Genomic DNA, 27,036 nt, shown 5'->3' on the forward strand with positions numbered 1-27,036 from the left:
TGAATCATTTTTCAGCAAAACTATTGTAAAGGCTAAAATGAAACAGAGGAAATTCCAATAGAATTCAGAGGGAACCTACTTAAGTAACAAAGAAAGGATTAACCTGCTATTATAAAGCACCTTTAATGACTTCAGGATGTTCCAAAACACTTTACACTAAGTAAATACTTTTGAAGTGTATTTAATTTTGTAATGTAGGGAAAGGTAGCAGCCAATTTGCACACAGCAGGATCCCCTAAATACCAATGGGCTAATGACTAGGCAGTATGTTTTAGTGACATTGGCTGAGAGATAAATACTGGCCGGGTAAACTCATCCGTTCTTCTTCACATCAGTGCCATGGAATCTCTTACACCCAACTTAGAGAAACCTCAGCTTACAGTCCTGAGATTGTGAAAGCTCTGTATGAATAGAAGTTCTTTCTTCTCATCTCAAAGCTCCTATTAGAAATGATGAAGGAATATGCCATACCTTTTCCTTAGTTGCCTGCAGTTCCTGTTCCATGAGCTGTTTCTCCCTTTCCCATGCAGATTGCTGCTGGAAATGCTCCTTCTCCAATCTGCTGGAGGTCTCCTGCAGTTGTCTGGTAACACTGACTACCTCATCCTTCTGCTGGGAAAGTTCAGCAAGTCTTGTATTGAGCAACCGAATGCTGTTCTGATTAGCGTCTACCTTAGCACTGAATTGGGAGTTCTGATCGCCCAGCTGCAGATTCTTGCTACTGAGCTGGGCAATTCCAGCCATGTACTGTTTGTTCTAGGCAAGATGGATGCAAAAGAACAATATTTATCAAGGTGGTATCACATTATATCTCAAGGCTGTCACACACTTTCTTCTCTTTAACTTAAATACCTAGATGAGAATAGCAAATTTCTACTGGTATAAAACTGCTACAAGTCAAAAACATTCAACCTATAGAAATGGATAAAGTAAACCAAACTGATTGTACAGTTTGTTGAATATTAGTGTAGTCCCCACTGTTTATAGCAGGTGACTTGGTGAGAGTGTGATCTGCCCACTAAACGCAACAGCCAGTCTAATTATGGCACTGCTATTACAGTACTCTATTGTACAACAGTAATGTTCCTTGTGTGTAGTAAGTGACCTTTTTCCCAGTTGTATCGAACTCCATTCTGGCCTGCAGCTTTAGTTAAACAAGGAGCTAATATTTCAAGGGATGTTTTAAAGAGACAGCCGGAGAGGCAAAGGTTTAGGGAGGGAATTCCAGAGCTTAGTGCCGACACAGATGAAGGCACACATCACTAAAGGTTTTTTTAAAATTTGTTCATGGAATGTGAGTTTTGCTAACTAGGCCAGCATTTATTGTCCATCCCTAACTGCCCTTGCGAAGGTGATGGGCAGGTCACTTTCTTGAACCAGTACAGTCTGTGGAGTGCAGATATTTCCATCGTGCTGTTAGGGAGGGAATACTAGAATTTTAATCCAGCAATAGTGAAGGAGCAACACTTTCTCTCCAAATCAGGGGGCTGTGGGGCTTGGAAAGGAACTTTCAGGTGGTGGTGTGCCCATGCATCTGCTGCCCTTATTTTTCTAGGCTGTAGAAGTCATGGGTTTGGAAGGTGTCGTCAAAGAAGCCTTGGTGAGTTGCTGTTGTGCATCTTATGGAGAGTGCACACTGCAGCCATTGTGCAATGGTGATGGAGGGAAGGTGGTGGATGGGATGCCAATCAAGTGGACTGAATGATGGAGCTGCTCTCATACAGGCAAGTGGACAGCATTCCTTCACACTCCTGACACAAACCTTGTAGATGGTGATCAGACTTTGAAGAGTCAAGAGGTGAGTTACTCGCTGCAAAATTCCCAGCCTCTGGCCTACTCTTGTAACCACAGTATTTCTATGGCTTGCCAGTTAGGTTTCTGGTCAATGGTAACACTGGTCAATGGATATTGATGGTGGGAGAATTTAGCAATGGTAATGCAAAATGGAGATGGTTAGAGTCTCTCTTGTTGATGATGACTATTGCCTGAATTAGTGTGGCACGAATGTACTTGCCACTTATCAGCCCAAGCCTGAATGTTGTTCAGACCTTACTGTATGCAGGCACAGACAGCCTCAGAATCTAAAGAGTTACGAATGGGACTGAACACTGTGCAATCATCAGCAAACATCCCTACATCTGAACTTATGAAGAAAGGAAGGTCATTGACGAAGCAGCTGAGATTATTGGGCCTAGGACACTACCCTGAGGAACTGCTGCAGCAATGTCCTGGGCCTAAGATGATCCGTCTCCCAAAATCACAACCATCTTCTTTTGTGCTATTTATGCCAGTGGCAAGTTTTCCCCCTGGTTTCCATGAACTTCAATTTTGCTAGGGTTCTTTGATGCCATACTCGGTCAAATGCTGCCTTGACGACAAGGACAGTCAGTTACTCTCACTTCATCCCTTGCACTCAGCTTTTTTGTTTATGTTTGGATCAAGGCTGTAATGAGTTCAGGAGCTGAATGGCCCTGGCAGAACCTAAACTGAGCATCGGTGAGGTTATTGCTGAGTAAGTGCCACTTGATAACAGTGTCAATGACACCCTTCCATCACATGACAGAGTAGAGTAATTAGATGGATTGGCTTTTTCCTGCATTTTGTAGACATTACATAACCTGGGCAATTTTCCTAGTTGTCAGATAGAGTTTGTAGGTATTGGAACTAGCTTGGCTAGGGGCACAGCTAGTTCTGCAACACTAGTCTTCAGTACTACAGCCAAGATGTTGTCAGAGCCCATAGCCTTTGCCGAATCTAGTGCATTCAGCTGTTTCTTGATATCATGTGAAGTGAATCAGTTGTCTGGAGACTGGCATCTGTGATGCTGGGGTCCTCAAGAGGAGGCTGAGATGAATCATCCATTTGGTGCTCCAAGATAGTTGCAAATGCATCAGTCTTGACCTTTACATTGATGTGCTGGGTTCGCCCATCATTGAGGATGGAAATAATTATGAAAACTCATACTCCGGTTAGTTGTTTAATTGTTTACTACCATTTGCAATTGGACATCGCAGGACTTCAGAGCTTTGATCTGATCCTTTGGTTGTGGGATCTCTTAGCTCTGTCGATTACACATTGCTTCCACTGTCTGGCATGCAAGTAAGTCCTGTGCTGTAGCTTCACCAGGTTGGCTCCGCAGTTTTAGGTATGCCTAGTGTTGCTTCTAGCATACTCTCTTGCATTCCTCATTGAACCAGGGTTGATCCCCTGACTTGATAGTAATGGTAGAGTGATGGAAATGCCAGTCAATGAAGTTATAGATTGTGGTTGAAAACAATTCTGCAATACCTCATGGATGCCTAATTTTGAGCTGCTAGATCTGTTTTGAGTCTATCCTATTTAGTACAGTGACAGTGCCACACAATACGATAGAGGGTGTCCTCAGTGTAAAGAAGGGACTTTGTCTCCATAAGGACTATACGGTGGTCACTTCAACCAATACTGTCATGGGCAGATGGATCTAGGACATATAGATTGCTGAGGGCAAGGTCAAGTAGACTTTCCCTCACTGTTGGTTCACTTACCACCTGCCACAGACCCAGTATGGCAGCAATGTCCTTCAGGACCCAACCAGCTTAGACAGTAGTGGTGCTATGGAGCCATTCTTGGTGATGGACAATGAAGTCCCCTGCCATTAGTATATTTTGTGCCCTATCCACCTCCAGCACCTCCTCCAAGTGGTGTTTAATGTGGAGGAGTACTGATTCATCAGTTTAGGGAAGGTGGTAGGTGTTAATGAGCAGGTAATTTCCTTGCCCATGTTTGTATACATGCTAAGAAGTCGAGAGTCAATGTTGAGGACTCCCAGGGCCATTTACTTGCAACTGTATGCCACATGCCAGCACAGCAAAGGAGGTGGGCATGGAGTGATTTGAACATGGCAATGAAAATTACCCAGTAGGAACAGATGAGTCTGGCCCACCACATTTCATTCCTTACAGATGATAAAAAGAGATTTTCAATTTCTTAATATGCGCTGGATTTAAAACTACACCCTAATAGGCAAAAGATCAGCGCTGTAACTTAATGCCAGTCAAATTGTTTCATTCAGTCAAAGCAACCCACTAGGTTAGCCAAGCCATATTCATTCAATTAAAGACAACCTTTTATTACCAAATCACTTGCATAAAACCATACTTTGATCTAGCCCAAAACAACATTCCTAAACTACCCTCCCAAGTTCAAATCCTTACCCATTTCTGAAGTTCCTCGAATTCCCTCTGTCTGCATTCTCTATCATTTTTCAACTGTTCCACTTGTTTTCTGTATAACAAAAATGTGTTTTTTTTTAAGGGAGTCCAGTCACAAAAAGCAATTTTAAAAAAGCATTTTGTAAAACTTCTAAAGCACCACCTAACTTACCTTTGTTCATTAACTTTGCCTTCCAGATCCTGGAACTCCTGATGAAACTTTGCCATTTTTCTTTTCAAGGAAGCGTTTTCTTCAGAAAGCATTTCAGACTCATATCTAAGGAATATATTATTCTTGTCAAATAGCTACAGCTATTCCCTAGAGAATTTTAGGAAGTGCTCCAGGTACAAAATTTTTAAGGAGTAACTAAATGTTGGCCTTTACATTGCAATCATTTCTATCTGCCCCAACATAAAATCATGACAAGATGGTGCAGAATGCAAAGATAACAAATAAGTGAAGCACGTAATGATCATGTCAGTCATGCAGAAGTATTTTCCATACTTTTAGTACATTTACCCCATCACCAAGTTTAACACAGGAGTTCCACAAATGCAGTTAAAACTTGATAATTCCAGCACCATTTGGCTGAAATCATGGGTGTGTTAGAGAGGTGACGAAGATTTCTTTTTTCAAGACAGTGAGTTATGATGACCTGGAATCGACTGCCTGAAAGCACAGGGGAAGAAAATTAACAGTAACTTGCAAAAGGGATTTGAGTATATACTTGAAAAGGAAACAAAAATGCAGGGCAAGGGGACTTGGACCAATCAGATAGCTTTTTCAAAGAGCACAAATAGCTTCTTGCTGTGCTGTAGGATTATACAATGCCATGCTTTACCTACTTGTTTTACTAGGTTTATGCCTTCTTTAAAATAACAAATATTAATGCATTAATCCACACCTTTACTAATGTCAATTTCAACCCACTGAGACCCATCATAAGGCTGATCAGACATTGCAAAGAGCCAGAAAATAACTGAGGCTTCAATAAGTTCCAAATAGAGGTTGGTAGATGCTTCTCATGGACTGGAGCAGCTGACACAGGAGTGCATCCAAAATTCTCAACATCCAAGCAAGAGTTCCTTCAAATTCGATAACACATTGTCTTTGAGGTGCATTTTCATCTTGGAATCTGAGCAGCTTGCTCTTTACAGGCAGGGCTTCCAATCACAGTACAATTAGCCTCCTCCCCTGCTCGTCTACAGCAAGAGCAGTGGACATAGATAAATACATCTGGCGTACAGCTAGAAAAGGTGGGAAGTGTCTAAATGGAAATTTGCAAATTAGATGCAGCAAAGCACAATCGCACAGAAAAGGCAAACTTTGTGATATTGCAGAAATTTCATTCTTGATCAGTTGCATTGCCCAAAGATGAAGAATTCAGTTTAATCGTTGACAAAAAGAAAACAAGTTTTGCATGCTTGATTTTAATTAATGGAAGGTTAGCTGTCAATTCAGGAATTAGGATGCAATTCTTGTGGTTAGTAGCAGTAGTAATGTGGTCATTAGTGATTCGAAGATAATTATTATGACAAACCTGTATTTCTTCTCAGCTTTAGTCCCTGTTTCCAGTTTAGCTACTAACCTCCGCAGCTTCCTTGTCTCATTTTCAAGCACCTGCTCCTTTCTCTCAGACTCATCCATTACTTGTCTCAGTTTTATTTCCATCTCATCTCTCTGCTGTTGTAGGCCCAATATCTCCTCTTCTTTTTTCTTCATCAGTGTAGAAAACTCTTCACTGGTTGAGGGATGGGCATAGATGCCTCGGCAAAGGCACAAGTTGTCCCCAGGGAGCTTTTCATCCCGATGGGTTAGATCACCCGCATTGATCGCACTTCTTAGCTCTTGAATCTGAGCTTTTAAACTCTTGATCTCAGAGCCAAGATTGTGTATTTGTTCTTTGTACTTGGTTTCCATTTCTTCCCTCTCTATTGCAAATGTTCTACAGATCTCAGCTTGTTCCTCCTGCATTTTTTCCTGCAGTTTTAGCTTCTCTTTCTTGGCCTCATTGCAAATTGCCTGAACTTGAGATTCCCACTGACTTTTCTCCCGACTCTGCTGTCTCAACAACTCCTCAATTTTCAAGTCGTAACTCTGGATCAGCTCTGTTTTCTCAGACTGATACTTTTGGATTAATGCAACATGGTCAACTTCCAAAAGTGATAACCTCAGGTTAGATTCATCTCGTGCTGCCTTCCTAAAGATATTTAAATACTTTTCATTAAACTAATTGAAACAATCCTTAAAACAATTATTTCATAATCTCCAAAAGGGATTGGAAATAAAGCTTTTACAAGCATAGCAGTAACTCATCATGTGCCCTCTAACACTTATGGCCATGGACCAGTAAGATACAGGCTCAGATTAACCATATCTAATCACCCCGTCTCCCAATACCCCCACATGACCTTGATACTTAGAAAAGATTTGCATTTACGTAGCACCTTTCACAACCTAAGAACATCCTAAAGCGCATTTCTGCCAATTAAGTACTTGTGTAAAGTAAATCACTGATGTAATATAAGAAATGCAACAGTTAACTTTTGCACAGCAAGGTCCCACAAACAGCAATGTGTTAATGACCAGATAATCTATATTAGGTGTTGGTTGAAGGATAAATAATGGCTAAGATACCAAGGAGATAGGCTCTATTTTTCCATAATGATAGTGCAGGATCTTTTGGGTCTACCCGAGAGGGCAGACAGGGCACTTCAGACAGTGGAGGGGAGAACAATGAAAAAAATAACTTCTGGGTGGCCACTTGTTAGCAACCATGCAGATCATTTACTTTATTCATTTTTGGGGCATGGGTGTTAACAGTGAGGCCAGCGTTTATTGTCCATTCCTCAAGAGGTGGTGCTGGGCTTTCTTGAACTGCTGTAGTTACTGCATATGTATAGGATGTTTCTCCTGGCTGGGGACTTTAGAACTAGGAGTCACAGAATAGGGAGATCAGCCATTTAGAACAGAGATGAGGAGAAATTTCTTCACTCGAGGTGCTGTAAATCTTTGGAATTCTTTACCCAGAGAGCTGTGGATGCTCAGTCATTGAGCATACTCAATAGGTTTTTGTATGGTAACAGATCAAGGGATGTGGGGATAGTGCAGACAGGTGTAGCTGAGGTAGGTGTCAGCCATGACCTAATTGAATGGTGGAACAGGCTCAAAGGGCGGAGTGGCCTACTCCTGCTCCTATTTCTTATGTTATCTGTTCCAACGTTGCTGTTAGGTAGGGAGTTTCAGGATTTTGCACCAGTGAAAATGAAGGTTTGATGATATATCAAGTCGGCATGTTATGTGACTTGGGAACAGAGATTGGAGGTGATGGTGTTCCCACGCACCATGATCTTCCGGATGTTTGGGAGATACTGACTCAGACACGAAAGCTTTACCAACTGAGGTACAGGTGACACCTACCCAAGATTTGTATCTTAAACCCCAGTTCCTATTTCCACAGTGATGCCCCTGTGACTATTGTAAGCAACACTGCTCAGCATAACCTACCTCAGTTGCTGCAACTCCTTTTGATGTTGAAGTTTCAGTTCTTTCTCCATTTGAAGTTTCTCCATTGATAACCGCTGCTCCAATTCAGATTTCTCCTTGGCAATAACACGTTGCTGCTCTGTCTTCTCCCACTCAAACCTCTTTTCCAGTTCCTGCATTTGTAATGCCAACTTTGTTTTAGCCCATGCCTCAAACATTTTATTCAACTCTCTGTCCTTCTTAAGTTCCTCCATTTTGTATTTCAAATTCTCCGACTGCTCTTTCCTCAGCTCTTCTTGCAGGTTCACCTTGACCGTTTCATGTTTCCTTAGCAGATCAGTGAATGCCTCCTCCTGCCTGGTTTCTGCTTGTTGCTGTTGAACACAGAGCTCGTTCACTACACCTTGAAGTCTCTCCATCTCCTGGTCCCTGGCCACCCGCTGATCCTCCAGTTCGCTGATCTCAATCTTAAAACTTTGTTCAACGTATTTCCTCTCTTTCTCAAAGTTCCTCTTCATCAGTTCAATTTCTCTCTCGTAATAATTTACCTGCAAAATAACAGCAACATTATTCCACCTTGTACTTCAGCAGTGCTGCACTTTAAAACATGAAGAACAAGTGCAGTTTGCTAAACACTGCAGTGGAATTAGATTAAAGTAACTAATGTCTAAGTATTGCAATTTTTTTGTTAACTCGGAGTATAAAAAGTTTTTTCCTAGAAGCTTTCCCATCTACCCTCGATATTGCTGTTTTCAGTTGCAAGAGTAAGTTGTGGGTTAAGTTCTAGGCTTTTCCTGCTCTCTCAGGTGCATATAAAAGATCTCCTGGAACTTGTCATGAAGCTAAAGATAATGCACAATAACATTACTAGGGAACGGGAGAAATAAATAGATATAAAAAGAGGCAGAAGACTCTTGCCTTTGTTTCCAATTGTATCTTAAGGTCTTGCACTTCCTGTAGATGCTGCTTTCTCAATTGCTCCATTGCTATCTCTGTTTTGATGCTCACGTTGGCACATTCACCTTCAGGGGAAACCTTATCTGTTCAAAAAAATAATGAAATTCAAAATTTTGCAAGCAGAGCATTGGAGTTCATTCCTAGAGGAATAGAATGGACAAGCAAAGAAGTAATGTTCAACTTATATAGTACCTTGGTCAGACTACAATTAAGGCATCATTTCAAACATTAAGGAACACTACCTATGATTCTGCTGCTTGCTAGCTATATTTGAAAAGAATTATTTCCTCAGCAAAAATAAACTTTAAAAAACTTTGGAAAATATTTTTAAAATTTCACTAAATTTATTTCGTTTTATATATTGACAGATGTGCTATGATTCTACATAGTTGCCTCAGTGACAGCACTCTTGCCTCTTCAGTCAGAGGGTTGTGGGTTCAAATTTCATTCCACAGACAATCATAATAACCACATACAATTTGTATGACCACATTCCGGTACAGTTATGGGAAGTGCTGCTCTATCAGAGGTCCTTTCTTTCAGATGAGAAGCTAAAGAAAGGCCCTGTCTACCTTCTCAGGTGAATGTAAAAAGAGAAAGGTTACAAAACAGAAAGCCATTCAGTCCATTGTGCTCATGCTTCCTCCCTGCAGGAGTAACTGAGATAGTCCCAACTCCCCTGTTTTTTCCCCAGTAGCCCTGTAGATGCTTTCTCTTCAGTTCCAATTCCCTTTTGAAAGCCAGGATTGAATCTTCCTCCACCACACTCTCAGACAGTGCATTCCAGATCCTAACCACTCGCTGTGTAAAAATGTTTATCCTTATCTTGCCTTTGGTTCTTTTGCCATTCACCTTAAATCAGTGTCCTCTGGTTCTTCACCCTTCTGCCAATGGGAATAAAAGATGCAAAGGGACTTGATGGGCCGAAGGGCCCCTTCTGCACTGTGATATTCTGTGATACTGTGACTATTTAGAAGAAAAGCAGAGGTAGTTCTCCCCAGTATCCTAGCCAATATTTAGCTCTCAACAGCCAGACTTAATACATGTGTTCAAATTATTAGGGGTCTGGCCAGAGCAGAGAGACACTGTTCCCATTGGAAAAAATAGTGGAACTAGGTGAGCTGCTCTTGCAGAAAGCTGGCACAGACACAATGGGCTGAATGGACTTCTGTGCTGTAACTATTCTATGATTCTTTAATCACTATAAACAAATTATTAGGTGATTTGTCTCACTGCTGTTTGGGGAACCTGGCTGCTGGGTTCCCCTACAATTAAGCAGTGACTTCCCTTCATTGGCTGTAAAGCACTTTAGGAGATCCTGAGGCTGTGCACTATAGAAATGTAAGTTCTTTCTTTACATCTTTTCCTTTCCAATAATTACCCCTTGAGCAATAAAACAGTACTCTGGGCTACACATCTCCCAAATCCATTCTCAACCTGAGTATTGACTCATAAGATTTTGTATCACACATATTATTCTCCAGCCCAATAACCTTATGTAATACTGCGTGAGGGAGGGAGGATCAGGGGGCTAGGGGATGGTAGACCTGCTGTCACTTACCAGGAGCAGACTCACACTTGATGACACTGCCATCAGCACTTATACAAATGGAATTCTTATTATCCGCATGGCGATGTTTCCTGTGGTGCAGCTGTGAGCGGAGCACCTGCATTTCAGATTGTAGCTCATCATTTTGGTCACGCAGCTCCTGTCGGAATGAACACAAGTCTTAGATAATGAAATAAAAAAGGTTACATTATAGTGACTCAGAATGGAGATGATTGAGTGCTTCTTTGTCAGTCACGCCTGCTGATAACGACTGGGCTTGATTTTTCACACATAATTTGTATTATGTAACTATTCTCCAATCTGCATTTTGCCAAATAATTCTGTTATGCTCAGGAGTTTCGGTTTGCCATATTTTAGTCACAAATTCGGAGAATCTCTTGTCCCACCCACCTCCAACTCATTGGCCAACACAGTGATGCCAATATTCACTACAAAAGGTTGTTGCCATGAAACAGATGCGCTTTCTTGCATCAAGTACAAGCAAAAGCAACTGGGCCAAGAGTTTCTTCTGCACTCACATGCAAATACACTTCTAAAAGTGCAAACCAATCACATGGCTTAAAAGATGGCAGAATTCTAGGCATAACTACAATGGCACCAAGTGACCTTTTTTTCCTTTTACAGACATCCATCAAATCCTCTTTTCAAAGAAAACTCTGGCTGCAAAATGGGTCTGACTCTGAATTGCACTGGTTCAGGAGAGAGATCTCTCAACATTATGACTAGATTTTCAAACAGATTAATTTTTCTAGTGTTTTAATTGTAATTTGAGTGTTTTTAAAAAAGATTATCCTCATCAGTTCATTTGGATGGATGTGTAGGGCAAAATGTAAGTAAAATTGAAATCTGGAAAGCTTTCCTGACAGCAGGTTTCTAAACATGCTGTACCTGATGTGCATTAATGACAAAATGAGTTGAAACTTTTAATTTTAAGACCCTAAGAAGAAATAGACTGGTGTGGGTTTGCCATTTGTTCAGACCCAGATTGTTTACACCTAAATTATGTTGGACTGTATTTTAATGAGTTTGGAAGGGTACTAGGGTGCAAGTTAGCATCAGTAAAATGGGTTCAGATTCAGGCATGATTTCTGGGTGAGCCCAAGAAGAAAACTCCAGGCTTTGATGCATATAATCACTTAAGCTATCATTGCCCCCTTTCCTTAACGCCCTCCACTCCAGCATCCTCTCCCTCCACTACTAAAGGCATGACTCCCAATAAGGCAAACTCTTATGCAATAGTTAGCCCTCTTTTAGCTGAATTTGGATATTCTCAACGATTCTTCACACGTGAGTAAGTGTGAACAGGTTGCTTAGTGGCAACGAGCACAAACAGGTTACACCATATCCAAGTCCCCACTTCACTTTCCAGCAAGTATCACCACCAAGGAATCAAGAACTCTGGCTGAGTTTCCCTTTCCCTAGCCTTCAGAGATTACACTTAATACCACAAACTCTACCCCACAAACTCAATTCACACTCTTTTATTCTCCTTATCAAAAAGGACACTTTACTCTCAATTCAAAAGTCTGCTCATTCAAATTTTAAGCAGCAAATTCCTGTCTTGAGCACCAAAAATTGGCTGAACTCTCTGTCAATTTAGAACATTAAGGTTGGCCCCAGAGTATTCTAGTGAAAATCAAGGCAATTGCTTAAGTATGGCTTTGGCTTGCAGTCTACAATTGTTTGTTACTCAAAGCTAAAACTCTTGCCATTGGTATTCTAGTCGCAAGATTTCCTTACAAGCAGTTAAGAAAAGAAAGAATGAAAGACAAAAGTTTGTATAGTGCTTTTCACAATCACCTGGCATATCAAAGCACTTTACAGATACCAAAGTACTTTTGAAGTGTAGCCACTCTTGTAATGTAGGAAACACAGCAACCAATTTGCATACAGCAAGCTCCCACAAACAGCAATGTAATAAATTAAAAGCAAAAAACTGCAGATGCTGGAAATCCAAAACAAAAACAAAAATACCTGGAAAAAGTCAGCAGGTCTGGCAGCATCTGTGGAGAGGAGCACAGTTAACGAAACTGTCAACTGTTCTCACACTGAACAATTTCTCCTTAAATTCCTCTCACTTCTTCCAAATAAAAGGTGTGGCTATGGGTACCCACATAAGCCCCAGCTATGCCTGTCTCTTTATGGGGTATGTGGAACATTCCTTGTTCCAGTCCCACTCTGGCCCCCTCCCACAACTCTTTCTCTGGTACATCGATGATTACTTCAATGCTGCTTCATGCTCTCGTCTGGACCTGGAAAAATTTAGTAATTTTGCTTCCAATTTCCACCCCTCCATTATTTTCACATGGTCCATCTCTGACACTTCCCTTCCCTTCCTTGACCTCTCTGTCTCAATTTCTGGTGAAAGACTGTCCACCAATATCCATTACAGGCCTACCGACTCCCACAGCTACCTTCACTACAGCTCCTCGCACCCAGTTCCTTCGCCTCCGTCACATCTGTTCTGATGATGCCACTTTCAAAAACAGTTCCTCTGACATGTCCTCCTTCTTCCTTAACCGAGGTTTTCCACTCACGGTTGTTGACAAGGCCCTCAACCATGTCCAGCCCATCTCCCGTGCATCCGCCCTCACACCTTCTTCTCCCTCCCAGAAACATGATAGGGTCCCCCTTGTCCTCACTTATCACCCCACCAGCCTCCACATTCAAAGGATCATCCTCCGCCATTTCCAGCATGATGCCACCGCCAAACACAACTTCCCTTCACCACCCCCCCCCCCCCCGGTGGCATTCCGTAGGGATCATTCCCTCCGTGACACCCTGGTCCACTCCTCCATCACCCCCTACACCTCAACCCCCTCCCACAGCACCTTCCCATGCAACCGCAGAAGATGCAACACCTGCCCCTTTACTTCCCCTCTCCTCACCGTCCAAGAGCCCAAACACTCCTTTCAAGTGAAACGGCATTTCACTTGCACTTCCCTCAACTTAGTCTACTGCATTCGTTGCTCCCAATGCGGTTTCCCCTACATTGGAGAGACCATATACAGACTGGGTGACCACTTTGCAGAACATCTTCGGTCTGTCTGCAAGCATTACCCAGACCTCCATGTCGCTTGCCATTTCAACACTCCACCCTGCACTCATGCCCACATGTCCGTCCTTGGCTTGCTGCATTGTTCCAGTGAAGCTCAACGCAAGCTGGAGGAACAGCACCTCATCTTCTGACTAGGCACTTTACAGCCTTCCAGACTGAATACTGAGTTCAACAATTTTAGATCACGAACTCTCTCCTCCACCCCCATCCCCTTTCCGATTTTCCCCCTTCTTTTTGTTTTTTCCAATAATTTATATAGTTTTTTCTTTTCCCACCTATTTCCATTATTTTTAAATGTATTTCCATTGTTTTATCTCTACCTTTTAGCATTTTTCGATTCCTTCACCCCACCCCACCCCCACTAGGGCTATCTGTGCCTTGCTCGTCCTGCTTTCTACCCTTAATTAACACATTCCTTAGATAATATCACTATCTTCAACACCTCTTTGTCCTTTTGTCTGTGACACCTATCACTAGCCCTCTATCCAGCTCTTCTTGTCCCACTCCCACTTAAACCAGCTTATATTTCACCTCTTTTCTATTTTTCCTTAGTTCTGTTGAAGAGTCATGCGGACTTGAAATGTTAACTGTGTTCCTCTCCGCAGATGCTGCCAGACCTGCTGAGTTTTTTCAGGTATTTTTGCTTTTGTTTAGCAATGTAATAAATATTGGCCGGGGGACCAGAGATAAATGTTTATCCAACATCCAGTGGAGAGGATGAGCAGAAATTTCCTCCAATTTAATATCAGGAAGACTAAGGCCATTGTTTTCAAGCCCTGCTCCAAACTACATTCCTTAGCTACCAATTCCATCCCTCTCGTGGGTAACAGTCTGAGATTATGTCAGTCTGTCACAATCTTGTGTCAATGTATTAGAAATTACATTGTCAAGGTCCAATAACAATCATCTTGTTAGCTGGCAGTTACATTGTATAGCGATTGCATTGTTAAGACAACTGCTTGTTAAAACAAGTGATGAGCATTGATTCACCTATAAATGGGTACAGCTGTAGCACTCCAGTGTGGAAGGGACTGGACGAGTCTGCTACACTGAACAGCTGTCTTGAGGATAAACCAGCTTGAGGTAAAAGACTAACTTTGACTCATTCCTCCACAACAAGCATTTATCGTGATTAACACTTTAGTGTCACATTTGATCCCAAAATGAGCTTCTGACCAAAATTTAATGCCATCACTAAGGTTTGCCTATTTCCACCTCTGCAACATCACCTGACTTTGCCCTTACCTCAGCTCATCTGCTGCTGAGACCCTCATTCGTAATTTTGTTACCTCTAGACTCAACTATTCCAACATTCTCCCAGCTGGTCTCCCACCATTAAACTTGAGGTCATCCAAAACTCTGTTGCCTGTGTTTTAAGGAAATGGATCTTAAGTGAGCTATTGCCCATGTACTTGCTGATCTACACTGGCTTCTGATCAAATAACATCCTGATTTCAAAATCCTCATCCTGTTTTCAAATCCCTCCATGGCCTTGCCTCTCCCGATCTCTGTAATTTCCTCCAGCCGTACAACCCTCTGAGATATCCACACTCCTCTAATTCTGGCCTCTTGTGCATCCCCATTTCTAATTGCTCCACTGTTGGTGGCCATGTATTCATCTGCCTAGGCTGCAAGCTCTGGTATACCTTCCCTGCACCTCACCTTCCTCCTTTAAGATAATCCTTAAATCCACCTCTTTGACTAAGTTTATGCTCTTCTGACCTAATATCTCCTTATGTGGCTTGGTGTCATGCTTTGTTTTATAATGCTCCTGTGAAGCACCATGGTATGTTTAATTATGTTAAAGGTGCTGTATAAATGTAAGTTATTGTTGTTGATGCCAGCTAAGCGGTGGGACAGAATTTTGGTGGTTCAATTATTATGTATTTTGGCAGAGAGGTAGAGTTGGGTGCCACCAATCGATATATGAAATCTGACCCGATTGCTATGAATGATGTCACCTAGAGGCAGCATGAGGACAAAAGGAAGGGAGCCCTGTGCAGAGGTTGGAAGACAAAGTCTTTGCAGGAAATATGCTGGCTACACTGGAATTGGTAGGAGGGATCAAGATAAAGCATTGCAAAGGAGGTGGAGCACAAAAGAGAGCTGATGGAAGAGCAAGTAGTCAACTGTATTAAACACTGCAGAAAGGTGGAAGGAGGAGGAGGGTGGATACCAAGCTGCAAGCACCATTAATGATTTGTAAACTTTGCAGTTCTGATGCTTGGGCTGGATGAAAAGCAGGTTGAAGGAATTTGGAAATGGAGTAATTACGTAAAATTTTATATAAACATACGAATTAGGAGCAGGAGTAGACCACTCAGCCCTTCAAGCCTGCTCCACCTTTAAGTAAGATCATGGCTGATCTGATTGTAGCCTCAACCCCACATTCCCACCTTCTCCCAATAAGCTTTCACCCACTTGCTTATCAAGAATCTCTCTACCTCTGCCTTAGAAATATTCAAAGGCTCTGCTTCCACTTTCTTTTGAGTGAGAGCGCTCCAAAGACTCACGACCCTCAGAGAAAAATTTTCTCCTCATCTGTCTTAAATGGGCAATTCCCTATTTTTAAACAGTGACCCCTTGTTCTAGATTCTCCCACAAGAGGAAAAATCCTTTCCACCTCCACCCTGTCAAGACCCATCAGGATCTTATATGTTTCAATCAAGTCACCTCTTACTCTTCTAAATTCCAGTGGATACAAGCCTAGCCTGTCCAACCTTTCCTCATAAGACAACCCATCTATTCAAGATATTAATCTAGTAAAACTCTACGAACTGCTTCCAACACAGTTACATCCTTCTTTAAATAAGGAGTCCAATGTACTCCAGATGTGGTCTCACCGGTGCCCTGTGCAACTGAAGCATAACCTCCCCACTTTTGTATTCAATTCCCCTTGCAATAAATGATAACATTTTATTAGCTTTCCTAATCATTTGCTGTATTTGCATACTGTGATTCATTTGTGATTCATGCACTAGGATATTCAAATCCCTCTGCCCCTCAGAACTCTGCAATCTCTCACCATTTAGTTAATAAGCTTCTTTTTAAAAATTATTTCTGCCAAAATGGACAATTTCACATTTGCCCACATTATACTCCATTTGCCAGATCTTTGGCCACTCAATCTATCTATCTATGTCCCTTTGTGGCTTCCTTAAGTCCTCTTCACAACTTACTTTCCTACCTATCTTTGTGTCATTAACAAATTTAGCAACCATACCTTTGATGCCTTCATCCAAGTCATTTATATAAATTGTAAAAAGTTGAGACCCTAGCACTGATCCCTGTGGTACACCACTCGTTACACTCTGCCAGCCAGAAAAAGACCCGTTTATGCTTATTCTCTGTTCCCTGTTAGCTTGCCAATCTTCTATCCATGCCAATATGTTACCCCCTATGCCAGCTTTTATTTTCCGCAATAACCTTTAATGTGACAAAAGGGGTATTCAGCACAAAGACCTGTGGCAGTGTTTACACTCCACACGCGTTCCTCTCACCTTACTTCATCAAATATTCTCATCATGTTCTACTATTCCTTTCTCCCTCATGTACTTATCTAACTTCTCCTTAAATACATCTATTCTAATCACCTCACAAACTTTTTATGGTTGCGAGTTGCACATTCTCACTAGGTAACGTTCCTCCTGAACATCTTATTGGATTTCCTACTGACTATCTTACATTTAGGGCTGCTAGTTCTGGATCCCCACAAGTGGAAACATCCTCTCTAAATTCACCCTATTGAACCCAGTAATAATTTTAAATTCTTAAAATCAGGTCATCACTCCATCCACTCTATTCTAGAGAAAAGAGCTCTAGCCTATTCAGTCTTTCCTGACAGATATACCCTTTCAGCTCTGGTAACATCCTTTAAATCGATTTTTTTTTTTACAGTTTCTCCAGTGTTTCTATATCCCTTTTGTAATGTGGAGACCAGAACTATGCACTGTAAGGTTGGGAGAGGTGGTACAAAACTGAGTGACAACTACACTTGGCAGTACTTTAGAGAGAGGGAGATTGGAATGAGAAGAGTAATTAGACAGGACAGAGGGATCAATGCTTCTTTATCATTTTTAGATGAGATGTATTAAAGAGATGGAGGTATGGTCAGTGTCAGTGAGTAAAGAACCAAGAAGGAGTAATTGTAAGAAAAATGAGGATTCTTTAATTAATACTTTGAAGATCTACAGCTAACACCAGGACCTGCATTAATAAAGCTACAAAACATCGGATATTCTATCCTCTCTCTCTGTCCACTTCCCAACAATTGAAAGGCACTGCAATCAACTGGCAAATCCCTCGTATTTGGAGTAAATGTTGGCAAGAATATTAAAGTTGGATGCACATGATTAATGTCTGCTAAATCTCATCACTGTGAAATTTAAAAGAGATGTAGGCCTGCTGAAGCACACTGTTGATGCATCAAGTTGGAAAAGAAGAATATTTGAGAGTTGACCCTATGCTCAGATTCAAGGCAAGAGTGAGGTGGAGTGAAGATGATAACATCAAATTGGCATGGCTTTGACAGGTTACTTTCTTGCCTCTTCACCCAATTGGTGCTGGAAATGGGAAGGCTAGGAGAAAACTAATAAAACAAGTTCAAGAATATAGTTTAAGAGCGCTGTACTTTTAAAAATACGGATAAAACTTCAATCATTAAAAAATATTAATTTGATGAATGCTCACCTTCACCCTCTAGTAATTCCAAAAGGAAGGCATTAGAGTAAAGAGAAAGACAGTGAACAAAGTAAGTACAGGTTCAAGTACAGGTGCTTTTATAAAGACTTCACATTTGTTGTGGGTAGTATGAAGTACAACTTAATCCTTTCCCTGTCTGGACAAGAAACAAGAGAGATTTAAGAATGAATGTCAACAATAAGGAATTTCTTTCCACTGACATTGGTATCATTGCTTGACTAGATCAGAAACACCTTCATGCTCACTTTGACAGCCCAGGACTATAAGCAGAATTATTAACGGTTACAAATAAAAATAACGAGAAAAAAATTGTGATAGGTTGAATGGTTTTAAGGATTTAATTTGCCAATATATTTAATTAAAATAAACACTAGGAACAGCCATTATCCAAATGGACCTACCCAACATCAAAATTGTCAAAATTATGAACCAAAGCTTAGCTTTCCCCAGATAAAGGGTCACTACAGCAACCGTCAGACCTGAATGCTCTTAATTCCAATCAACACTATACCAGCAATGAGAATAGTAATTTCCTAATACTGTGTTGTACAATATTTGGTCAGTGCCTATTAGAGAGCTAGAAAAAGGAGGTTAAAAAGCACAGATTCTTAAAAGAACACAGACAAATGGGGCATGTTGAGATATATGTAATGACATGCAAAAATTTCAAATTATTATTAGACTTGCTTCATAAGCATAATAAATTTAATATCTGGCAAACGTCTACCTCCAAGTGTCCCAAAAATGAGCAAGAATTGCTTTACAGTTCTGCAATGTTTTACCATTCATATACATCACACAGAATTTTACTGAACAGATACAGGCCATTTGATCCATTGGTCTATGACGGTGCATATGCTCCGCACGAGTTTCCTCCCACCTCACATTATCTAACCCTATTGCCATATTTGTCTATTTCCTTCATGTACCTTTTCTAGCACTCAACAATTGAAAAAAGCTCATGCGCTTTTTGTCAGTAAGATCAAGGTCATATGGTCAGCTGCCTTTGCTACTTCTTTTTCCCAGGCCCACCAAGCCAAACTTTGCCTAAGGTTCCCTCTGCCCTAAACCTAAACTTGTTTCTTTCTAATAACTCTCCTATCTTCCTTCATGCTATTTCTGGGCTCATCTTGTCCACGAGACCCACCTCCCATTTCATCAACCCTATTCCCATCAAACTGCTGACCACCCAACTTTCCTTACTGGCCCCATGTTACCTGATATGTTTAATAGTTTTGTCTCCTCAGATACTGTCCCAATCCTTTTCAAATTAGTCATAATCGCACTCCCCTGATCAAAAGCCCCACCATTGATGCCTCCAATTTGACCCTGAGATGAACCTTCAACAACATAAGTGCTTCATCACCAAGATCACCTACCTCCATCTGGATAACATCACCCGTTTCCACCTCTGCTTCAGCTCATCAGCTGCTGAAACCCTCATACATACCTCCAGATTGGACTATTCCAATGTTCTCCCAGCCAGCCTCCCACATTCCATCCTAGATATACTCGAATTCATCCAAAATTCTGCTACCCACATTCTAACTCACAACCAGTCCTGTTCACCCGTCACCCCTGTACTCACTGACATACATTGGCTCCTGATCGGGCAGCAATGTTAGAAGTTTAAAATTCTCCTCTTTGTTTTCAAACTTCTCCATATCCGCACCCCCCCCCCCCCCAAATCTCTGCAACCTCCTCTCGTCCTACAACCCTCCAAGATCTCTGCTCTCCTCCAATCCTGACCTCTTGCACAGCCCTAGTTTTAATTATTTCACAATTGACAGACATGCCTTCAGCAGCTGGGGCCCCAGGCTCTAATTCCTTCCCCAAGTCTCTCCACATCCCTACTTAAGGGGATCAAACGTAACGGGGAGAAGGTGGGAGAATGGGGTTGAGAAACTTATCAGCCATGATTGAATGGCGGAGCAGACTTGATGGGCCAAAGGGCCTAATTTCTGCTCCTATGTCTTATGGTCTGTCTTTCGCCCCCTTTAAGATGCTCCTTAAAAGCTACCTCTTCGACCAAGCTTTTGTTCAATTGTCTTGAAATCTCCTCATGTGTCTTAGTGCCACATTTTGTTTGGTAACGTTGCAGTGAAGCACTTTGGGATACTTTACTGCATTAAAGGCACCAATGATCCCTGTAAGTGCAACCCAGAAGGTACCATGCAGTCCGCTCATGAGTTGTTCCGTTTAAGGTACTGCACATGCACGGCCGCAGAAGAAAATTTAAAGGTACCATGCATTAAAATGAATGGGTTGCACACAGCAATAAAAAAATTAAGAGGGGGCATTAAAAGATAACATATAAGCATAAATTATTTTCCTTAAATGCTGGTGACCTCAACCACTTGATGTGGCAGCGAGTTCCACATTCTCACCACTCATCTCATGCCTTCAGATATGCGTTGCTAACTGCAGCCCTCCAGACGTCTGATGGTCTTTAAGATGATTAAAAGGTAAATAGAGATAAACTATTTTCTGTGTCAGGGAAGTCCAGAACAAGGGGACATTAGCTTCAAACTACAGCCAGGTTTATTCATGGATGATGTCAGGAAGCATTTTTTCAAGATAGTGGAGATCTGGAACTCTTTCCCTCAAAAAGCCATTGAGATTAGGTCAATTGAAAAATTTAGAAATGGAGGTTGATAGATTTTTGTTAGGTATGGGTATCAAGAGATATGGAGCCAAAGCAAAGAAATTAAGTTCGAGAGAGAGTGTAAGCAAGTTTGATAATTGAAGCGTTAGAAATACTAAAAGAAACATGAAAATATTAAAACAAACAAGATTTCACCCTCCCTTCCAGTCTTCTCCAGACACTTGCCAGGAGATCGTTCCAAAGGCACCCACAGTCTTCTGGTACTGGAAGTGGAACGTGAGCCTGAAGCAGTACACACCCAACTTTCCTCCATCATCACTGAAGCAAGAATCAGCCCAGGAGTTAACACAGAAGTACTCCTAATGTTTAAAAAAGATTTCTTGACCAATACCAACCCTGCATTGCTGCTCATACTCCATTATAATCTCAGAGAACCTCTGCTCTTGGCCAAAGATCTCCATACTTGGATGATCCAGTGCTCCAAACTGAACATGCGGAGGGAAAAAGAGAGAAGCACAAGTTAGACCCCAAAAAAAAGCATAGCTGTTTAGCTCTCTGACACTGTGGGTTGGAGGGGAGGGGAGGGGGTGGTGAGCAAGGGACAGACTATATCGTACCTGATGAAACTGAAAACTTAACCAGATTGTCATTTTTAGATACTCATTGACCTGTGTGCATCTCAAATGGTTAACCATTTTCTTTTTATCTCACCAAATTCTGTTTCCCCACTTATTCTTGCGTTCTCAACAGAGGTATTGCATTGTACGGAGAATTACACCATGGACATAGAGCGGGGGGAGGGGCTGATTATTGCTTTTTTTTCCAGGATGTAGGAAAGGAAAACAATGTTCTACTTCCCAGCATTTCAATTGTGTAGGTGGATATTGCTGGCAAAGCCAGTATTTATTGCCCATCCCTTTTGCCCCTGAGAAGGTGGTGATGAGCCTTCTTCTGCAGTCCATGTAGTGAAGATGCTCCTACAAAGCTGTTAGATTGGGTCAAAATCCTGGAACTCCCTGCGACAATGTCAAAAGATATTCAAGTCTGGATGGCATGTGTCTTGTGAGGGAACTCGGAGATGATGGTTCACCCACTGCCTTCATCTCCCTGAGAAATGGGTACCATGAGTTTCAGGGATGGTGTTAAAGAAATCTTGATGAGCCCCGTACACACCATCAACCTCCTCTCTGCTATTCCTGACCTCTAACAAACGATCATTTTGGAAACTACACTTGTGGGCATCAGGTGAAGGTGTGAGCTCAACCGTGGTACTGTCTATGATCAAATAGCTTGGCCATACTTTTGAAGCTCACACAAAAATGGTATTTGGATGAGGTACTGGCGGGGCAGTTGATGCCTGTGTAACATGAAGCAGCACTTACTAGGCAACAAGGAAGAAATGCAAAAAAAAAACCTTTGTTGTAAGTAAATTGATTTCTTATGGCTAGAAACTGCTCCAAAAGCAGAACACACAGATACCTTACACTTAAAGAATGGTGTGCAGTCACAATGTTCCAAAGACAATACATGTGTATGTGGTGCTGTCAGCATATTGTGTCACACAACAGTACATGACAAACCCACCCAAAGACCATCAAACAGAAATGGGTGGAATAGAGAAGCATAACTCCGAAACGTTAAAGACCTTGACAGAAGGAATGAAGATGACTGATTGAATGCAGGAGAATATAGACTGTATTCTTCAGAAGCAGCATCCAATGCTCGAGATTTAGAGGAATCCAGAAAACAAGACATTTTGACTTTGACGACTCAGAAAATGGACCTCCTCAGGAAGAGGTAATTGAAAAGTTCATATTCAGAGCACACGATAAAATCCCAAACACCACCGATTATCCATAAACCAAAAAAGAGCAGATATTAAACGGCCAATCCTAATAGAGAGGGTCGCAGCCACTTAGAGAGGAAGAAATCCCCAACACCCATGACTATTCCATCAGCAAACAACGCCACCACCCACCAACTGAACCACCACTATAGGTCAACTCACCCAGCACCAGGAGAAAATAACTCAGTGGAATCGACACATCCCCACCAATAAGGAGAGTGTGAATCAAAACTGGGCATTCATGAGGTACTGTGAGTCTTCAGCAGCAGTAGAACTGCTGTAAACTCAGAACCAGCCTATCCCTCACTACCATCACAATCTAGCCAGATGATCAATCCTGGTTCCATGAGGAATGCAGGGGAGCATGCAAGGAGCAGCAACATACATACCTAAAAAGAGACCGTGGTGCCAACATGAAGCTACAATACAGAACTGCTTGCCAGCCAAACAGCAGAAGCAGCATGCAATAGACAGAGCTAAGCAATCCAATAACCAACAGATCAGATCAAAGCTCTGCAGTCTTCCGCATTCTGTTGTGAATGGTGGTGAACAATTAAACCAACAGGAGGAGGAGGCTCCACAAATAACTCCATCCTCAAAGAAGGAGGAGCCCAACACATCAGTGCAAAAAACAAGCCCAATGCATTTGCAGCCATCTTCAACCAGAAGTGATGATCCACCTTGGCCTCCTCCTGAGGTCCCCAGCATTATAGATGCCAGATTTCTGCCAATTAGCTTCACTCTGTGTGATATCATGAAATGATTGAAAGCATTGGATAAAGCAAAGACTATTGCTTTATCTGCCCTGACAACGTCCCAGAGGTATTACTGAGCTCCAGAACTGTCCACACCCTTAACTAAGCTGTTCCAGGACTGCTATAACAGTTGCATCTACCCGACAATGTGGAAAATTGCCCAGCTATGCCCTGTCTACAAAAAGTAGGATAAATCCAATCTGTTTAAATACCGCCCCATCAGTCTACTCTCAATCATCATCAAAATGATGGAAGGTGTTAGGTTGCACTTACTCAGAAATAACCTGCTTGCTTACACTCCGTTTGGATCCCACCAGGGCAACTGAGCTCCTGGCTCCATTACAGCCTTGGTCTAAACATGGACAACAAGCTAAATCTCAAAGATGAGGCAAGAGTGACTCCCTTAAGATCAAGGCAGTATTGACCAAGTATGACATCAAGAATCTCTAGCAAAACTGAAGTCAATGGGAATCAGGGGAAAAATTCTCCACTATTTGGAGTCAAACCTAGCATAAAGTAAGATGATTGTGGTTGTTGGAGGTCAATCATTTCAGTCCCAGGACATCGCTGCAGGAGTTCCTCAGGGTAGTGTCCCAGGCCCAACCATCTTCGGCTGCATCATCAACAATCTTCCCCCCCCAGCTTGAGATCTTAATTCAGATGTTCATTGATGATTGCATAGTGTGCAGCACCAATCGTGACTCCTCAGACACTGAAACAGTCCATAGCTGCATGCAACGAGATCTAGACAACATTCAATCTTGGACTGAGAAGCGGCAAGTAACATTCGAACCACCCAAGTGTCATGTAATGACCATCTCCAACAAGAGAGAATCTAACCATCTCTCCTTGACATTCAATGGCATTACCAAACCAAATTCCCCCATCATCAATATCCTAGGGGGTTACCATTGACTAGAAACTTAACTGGACCAGCCATATAAATATTGTGGCTGCAAGGGCTGATCAGAGGCGAGGCGAGTAACTCACCTCCTGACTCCAAAAGCCTGTCCACCATCTATAAGGCATAAGTCAGGAGTATAATAGAATGCTCTCCACATGCCTGAATGAATTCAGCTCCAACAACACTCAAGAAGCTCAACACCATCAAGAAAAAAGCAATCCACTTGATCAGCACCTAATCTACCACCACCATTGCACCGTGGCAGCAGTGTGCACCATTTACAAGATGCACTGGAGCAACTCGCCTTCGACAGCACCTTCCAAATCCGGAACTCGACCACCTTGCAGAACAAGGATAGCAGACGCAAGTCATGCACCATCCTGACTTGGAACTATAATTGCCATTCCTTCACTTTGTCTGGGTCAAATTCCTGGAACTCCCTTCCTAACAGTATTGTGGATGTACCTATACCATACGGACTGCAGCAGTTCAAGGAAGCAGCTGAGCATGATGTGCTCAAGGGCAATTTTAAAAACTCAAGTCCCCACCCCTGTGCACAAAATTACCACATAATTTAACACTTCAGTGATCAATATATTGGCCTAGATTTTGCGACCAGCAACTAAGTAGTGATGTCTACTGCTGGCCTCAAGAAACCTACTTATAAAAATCTAACTGTCTTTGTGGCTTAGATTTTCCCTTTCCTGGTATCATTTTGAATTTGGTGCCAATTCAAGGGGATCTTCAGGTAGCCAACTGGGTAAACAGCCAATCATACTGGAGTATTCCCACAGACAGCAAACCAGCAAGTAAAAGGCACAATTATCCTGCAATTTTAATTATATTTCAAACAGAGTGAAATGAATGATTGGGACATATGCATGGGATTAAGATATAAGCTGAAAACTCAAAGAACTTCAAAAAAAAAGTATTTTAAAAATTTGAATTTTTTGTCAAAGAAAATTGACATTACATAGATATGAAATCAGTTTTCAACAGTTTCTCAGGTGTAAATATTAACTTAATACACCATTAAAAATCCAAATACATCTCATTCCACAAGGTGTAACTTTTCAAAGTTTTGCACAGCAAGACCATTAGAGTAAAAGAGCAAGTTCTCATCATTTCAGTGATTTCTAATTGATTGCAAACCAGGGTTCCATCAATAGTGGATGTGTGCGCTTAAGAGCATACTTGCAGGCTCCAGGAGTTGGTATCAATTTCAGAGGAGTAATGATGTCAAATATTAACCATTTCAACGTCATTACTACCGTAAAATCTGGGCTGTTATTCAAACTCCCTCCCTTTGACCATTTGTATCTCTTTTCCTTGAGGCCTACACCACTTACTTGGGATTCAGAGACGCAGCGGACCTGGAGGAAGCAACCCAGAGTGGGAGAGTATAAATCAGGACCAAGGCTTGAGGCCTACACCACTTATCTGGGAGTCAGAGGGGCAGTGGACCTGTGAGGAAACAACCTGGAGCGAGAGAATATAAATTGGGACCGAGGCTTGAGGCCTACACTTACCTGGGAGTCAGGTAAGCTGCTCAGATCCAGCCCACATTCAGTTCAAAAGGAGAGTGAGAAAAAAACTAATAGTGACATCACAGGAAAACCGTAAGTTCATTGGTTGGTAAGAAACTGCTGTTAGGGACTGTCTTTAAATTGCTCTAAATTAGAAAAGCACATTATCTTTAAATTAGCTGCTATACTTGGATTTAAGTGAGAAACACCAAGAATAAGGAAAAGTCAGGGCCAGTATAATAAAGTAATATAATTAAACCAAAGTAAAACAAAGCTAAGACATGGTAGGGTAGCTTGTCGAGCGGCAAGTGTGTCCTGTAATATGTGGGAAATCACGGACACTATCAGTATCCTCGACAACCACATGTGCAAGAAGTGCTGCCAGCTGCAGATTGTAGAGCTCTGGGTTTCAGAGTTCGAGTGGTGGCTGGAGTCACTGTGGCACATCTGTGAGGCTGACAGCTACGTGGATAGCATGCTCAGAGAGGGGGTCACACCACAGCTTAGGAGCCCCAAGACGGAAAGGGAATAGATGACCATTAGGCAGTCCAAGAGAACTAGGCAGGTAGTGCAGGATTTCCCTGGAGTTCCACTCAGTTTTCTGTTTTCGAAGCTAGTGAGTGCGCTGTTTCCTCAGAGGGGTGCAGTCAGAGCAAGGTTTGTGGCACCATGAGTAGCTTGGCTTTACAAGGGGAGGATGAAGAAAGGAAGAGCAATAGTGATAGGGGATTCTTTAGTTAGGGAAACAGACATGCATTTCTGCAGCTGCAGATGCAACTCCAGGATGGTATGTTGCCTCCCTGGTACCAGGGTCAAGGGTGTCACTGAGCAGCTGCAGGACATTTTTCTAGGGGAGGGTATCAGCCAGAGGTCATGGTTCGCATTGGTACCACTGACTTAGGTAGGAAGGGGGGTGTGGTCCTGCTTTCAAAATTTGTGGAGCTAGGTTGAAAATTAGCAAGCAGGACCTCAAATATAGTAATCTCCGGATTACTCTCAGTGCCACGTGTGAGTACAGAAATAGGAGGGTAAGGCAGATGAATGTGTGGCTAGAAAGATGGTGCTGGAGGGAAGGCTTTGGATTCCTGGGACACAGGGACTGGCTCTGGGGGAGATGGCACCTGTACAAGCCGGATAGTTTGCACCTGAACAGAGCTGGTACTGAGTTCATTGAGAGGCGTTTAGCTTATGCTGTTGAGAGGGCTTTAAACTAACTTGACAGGGGTGTGGGAACCAGGAGAGAATATTCGAAAGGAATACCAGGATGGGAGAGACAGATAGCATTAGTATAGAGGATAGTAAGTTAATAAGCAGAGTAGGGCCAATTAGGGACCAAAAAGAGGATTTACACATGGAAGCAGGGGCATGGCTGAGGTGTTAAATGAGTACTTTGCATCTGTCATTACCAAGAAAGCAGATACTACCAAGGTCACAGTG

General features: G+C 42.1%; 1 protein-coding gene across 6 annotated transcripts in view; it reads right to left on the minus strand.

Moving 5' to 3' along the window:
• The window catches only part of ninl (ninein-like), a 113,508-nt gene that overhangs the window by 19,658 nt on the left and 66,814 nt on the right, over positions 1–27,036 (minus strand). For 3 of the 6 annotated variants that reach the window (XM_041176959.1, XM_041176967.1, XM_041177001.1), the window contains 9 exons: positions 20,964–21,053; positions 17,952–17,960; positions 10,196–10,343; positions 8,596–8,717; positions 7,699–8,225; positions 5,732–6,391; positions 4,363–4,467; positions 4,194–4,263; positions 472–756 (listed from right to left, as the gene is read on the minus strand). In XM_041176959.1, the coding sequence (XP_041032893.1) occupies positions 472–756; positions 4,194–4,263; positions 4,363–4,467; positions 5,732–6,391; positions 7,699–8,225; positions 8,596–8,717; positions 10,196–10,343; positions 17,952–17,960; positions 20,964–21,053 (2,016 nt within the window). The remainder of the gene's footprint in view (positions 1–471; positions 757–4,193; positions 4,264–4,362; positions 4,468–5,731; positions 6,392–7,698; positions 8,226–8,595; positions 8,718–10,195; positions 10,344–17,951; positions 17,961–20,963; positions 21,054–27,036) is intronic. The other 3 variants (XM_041176983.1, XM_041176975.1, XM_041176992.1) reach the window with 3 other exon arrangements.

The sequence above is a fragment of the Carcharodon carcharias genome, chromosome 2 (assembly GCF_017639515.1).
Source record: "Carcharodon carcharias isolate sCarCar2 chromosome 2, sCarCar2.pri, whole genome shotgun sequence".
NCBI classification, from domain to species: Eukaryota; Metazoa; Chordata; class Chondrichthyes; order Lamniformes; family Lamnidae; genus Carcharodon; species Carcharodon carcharias.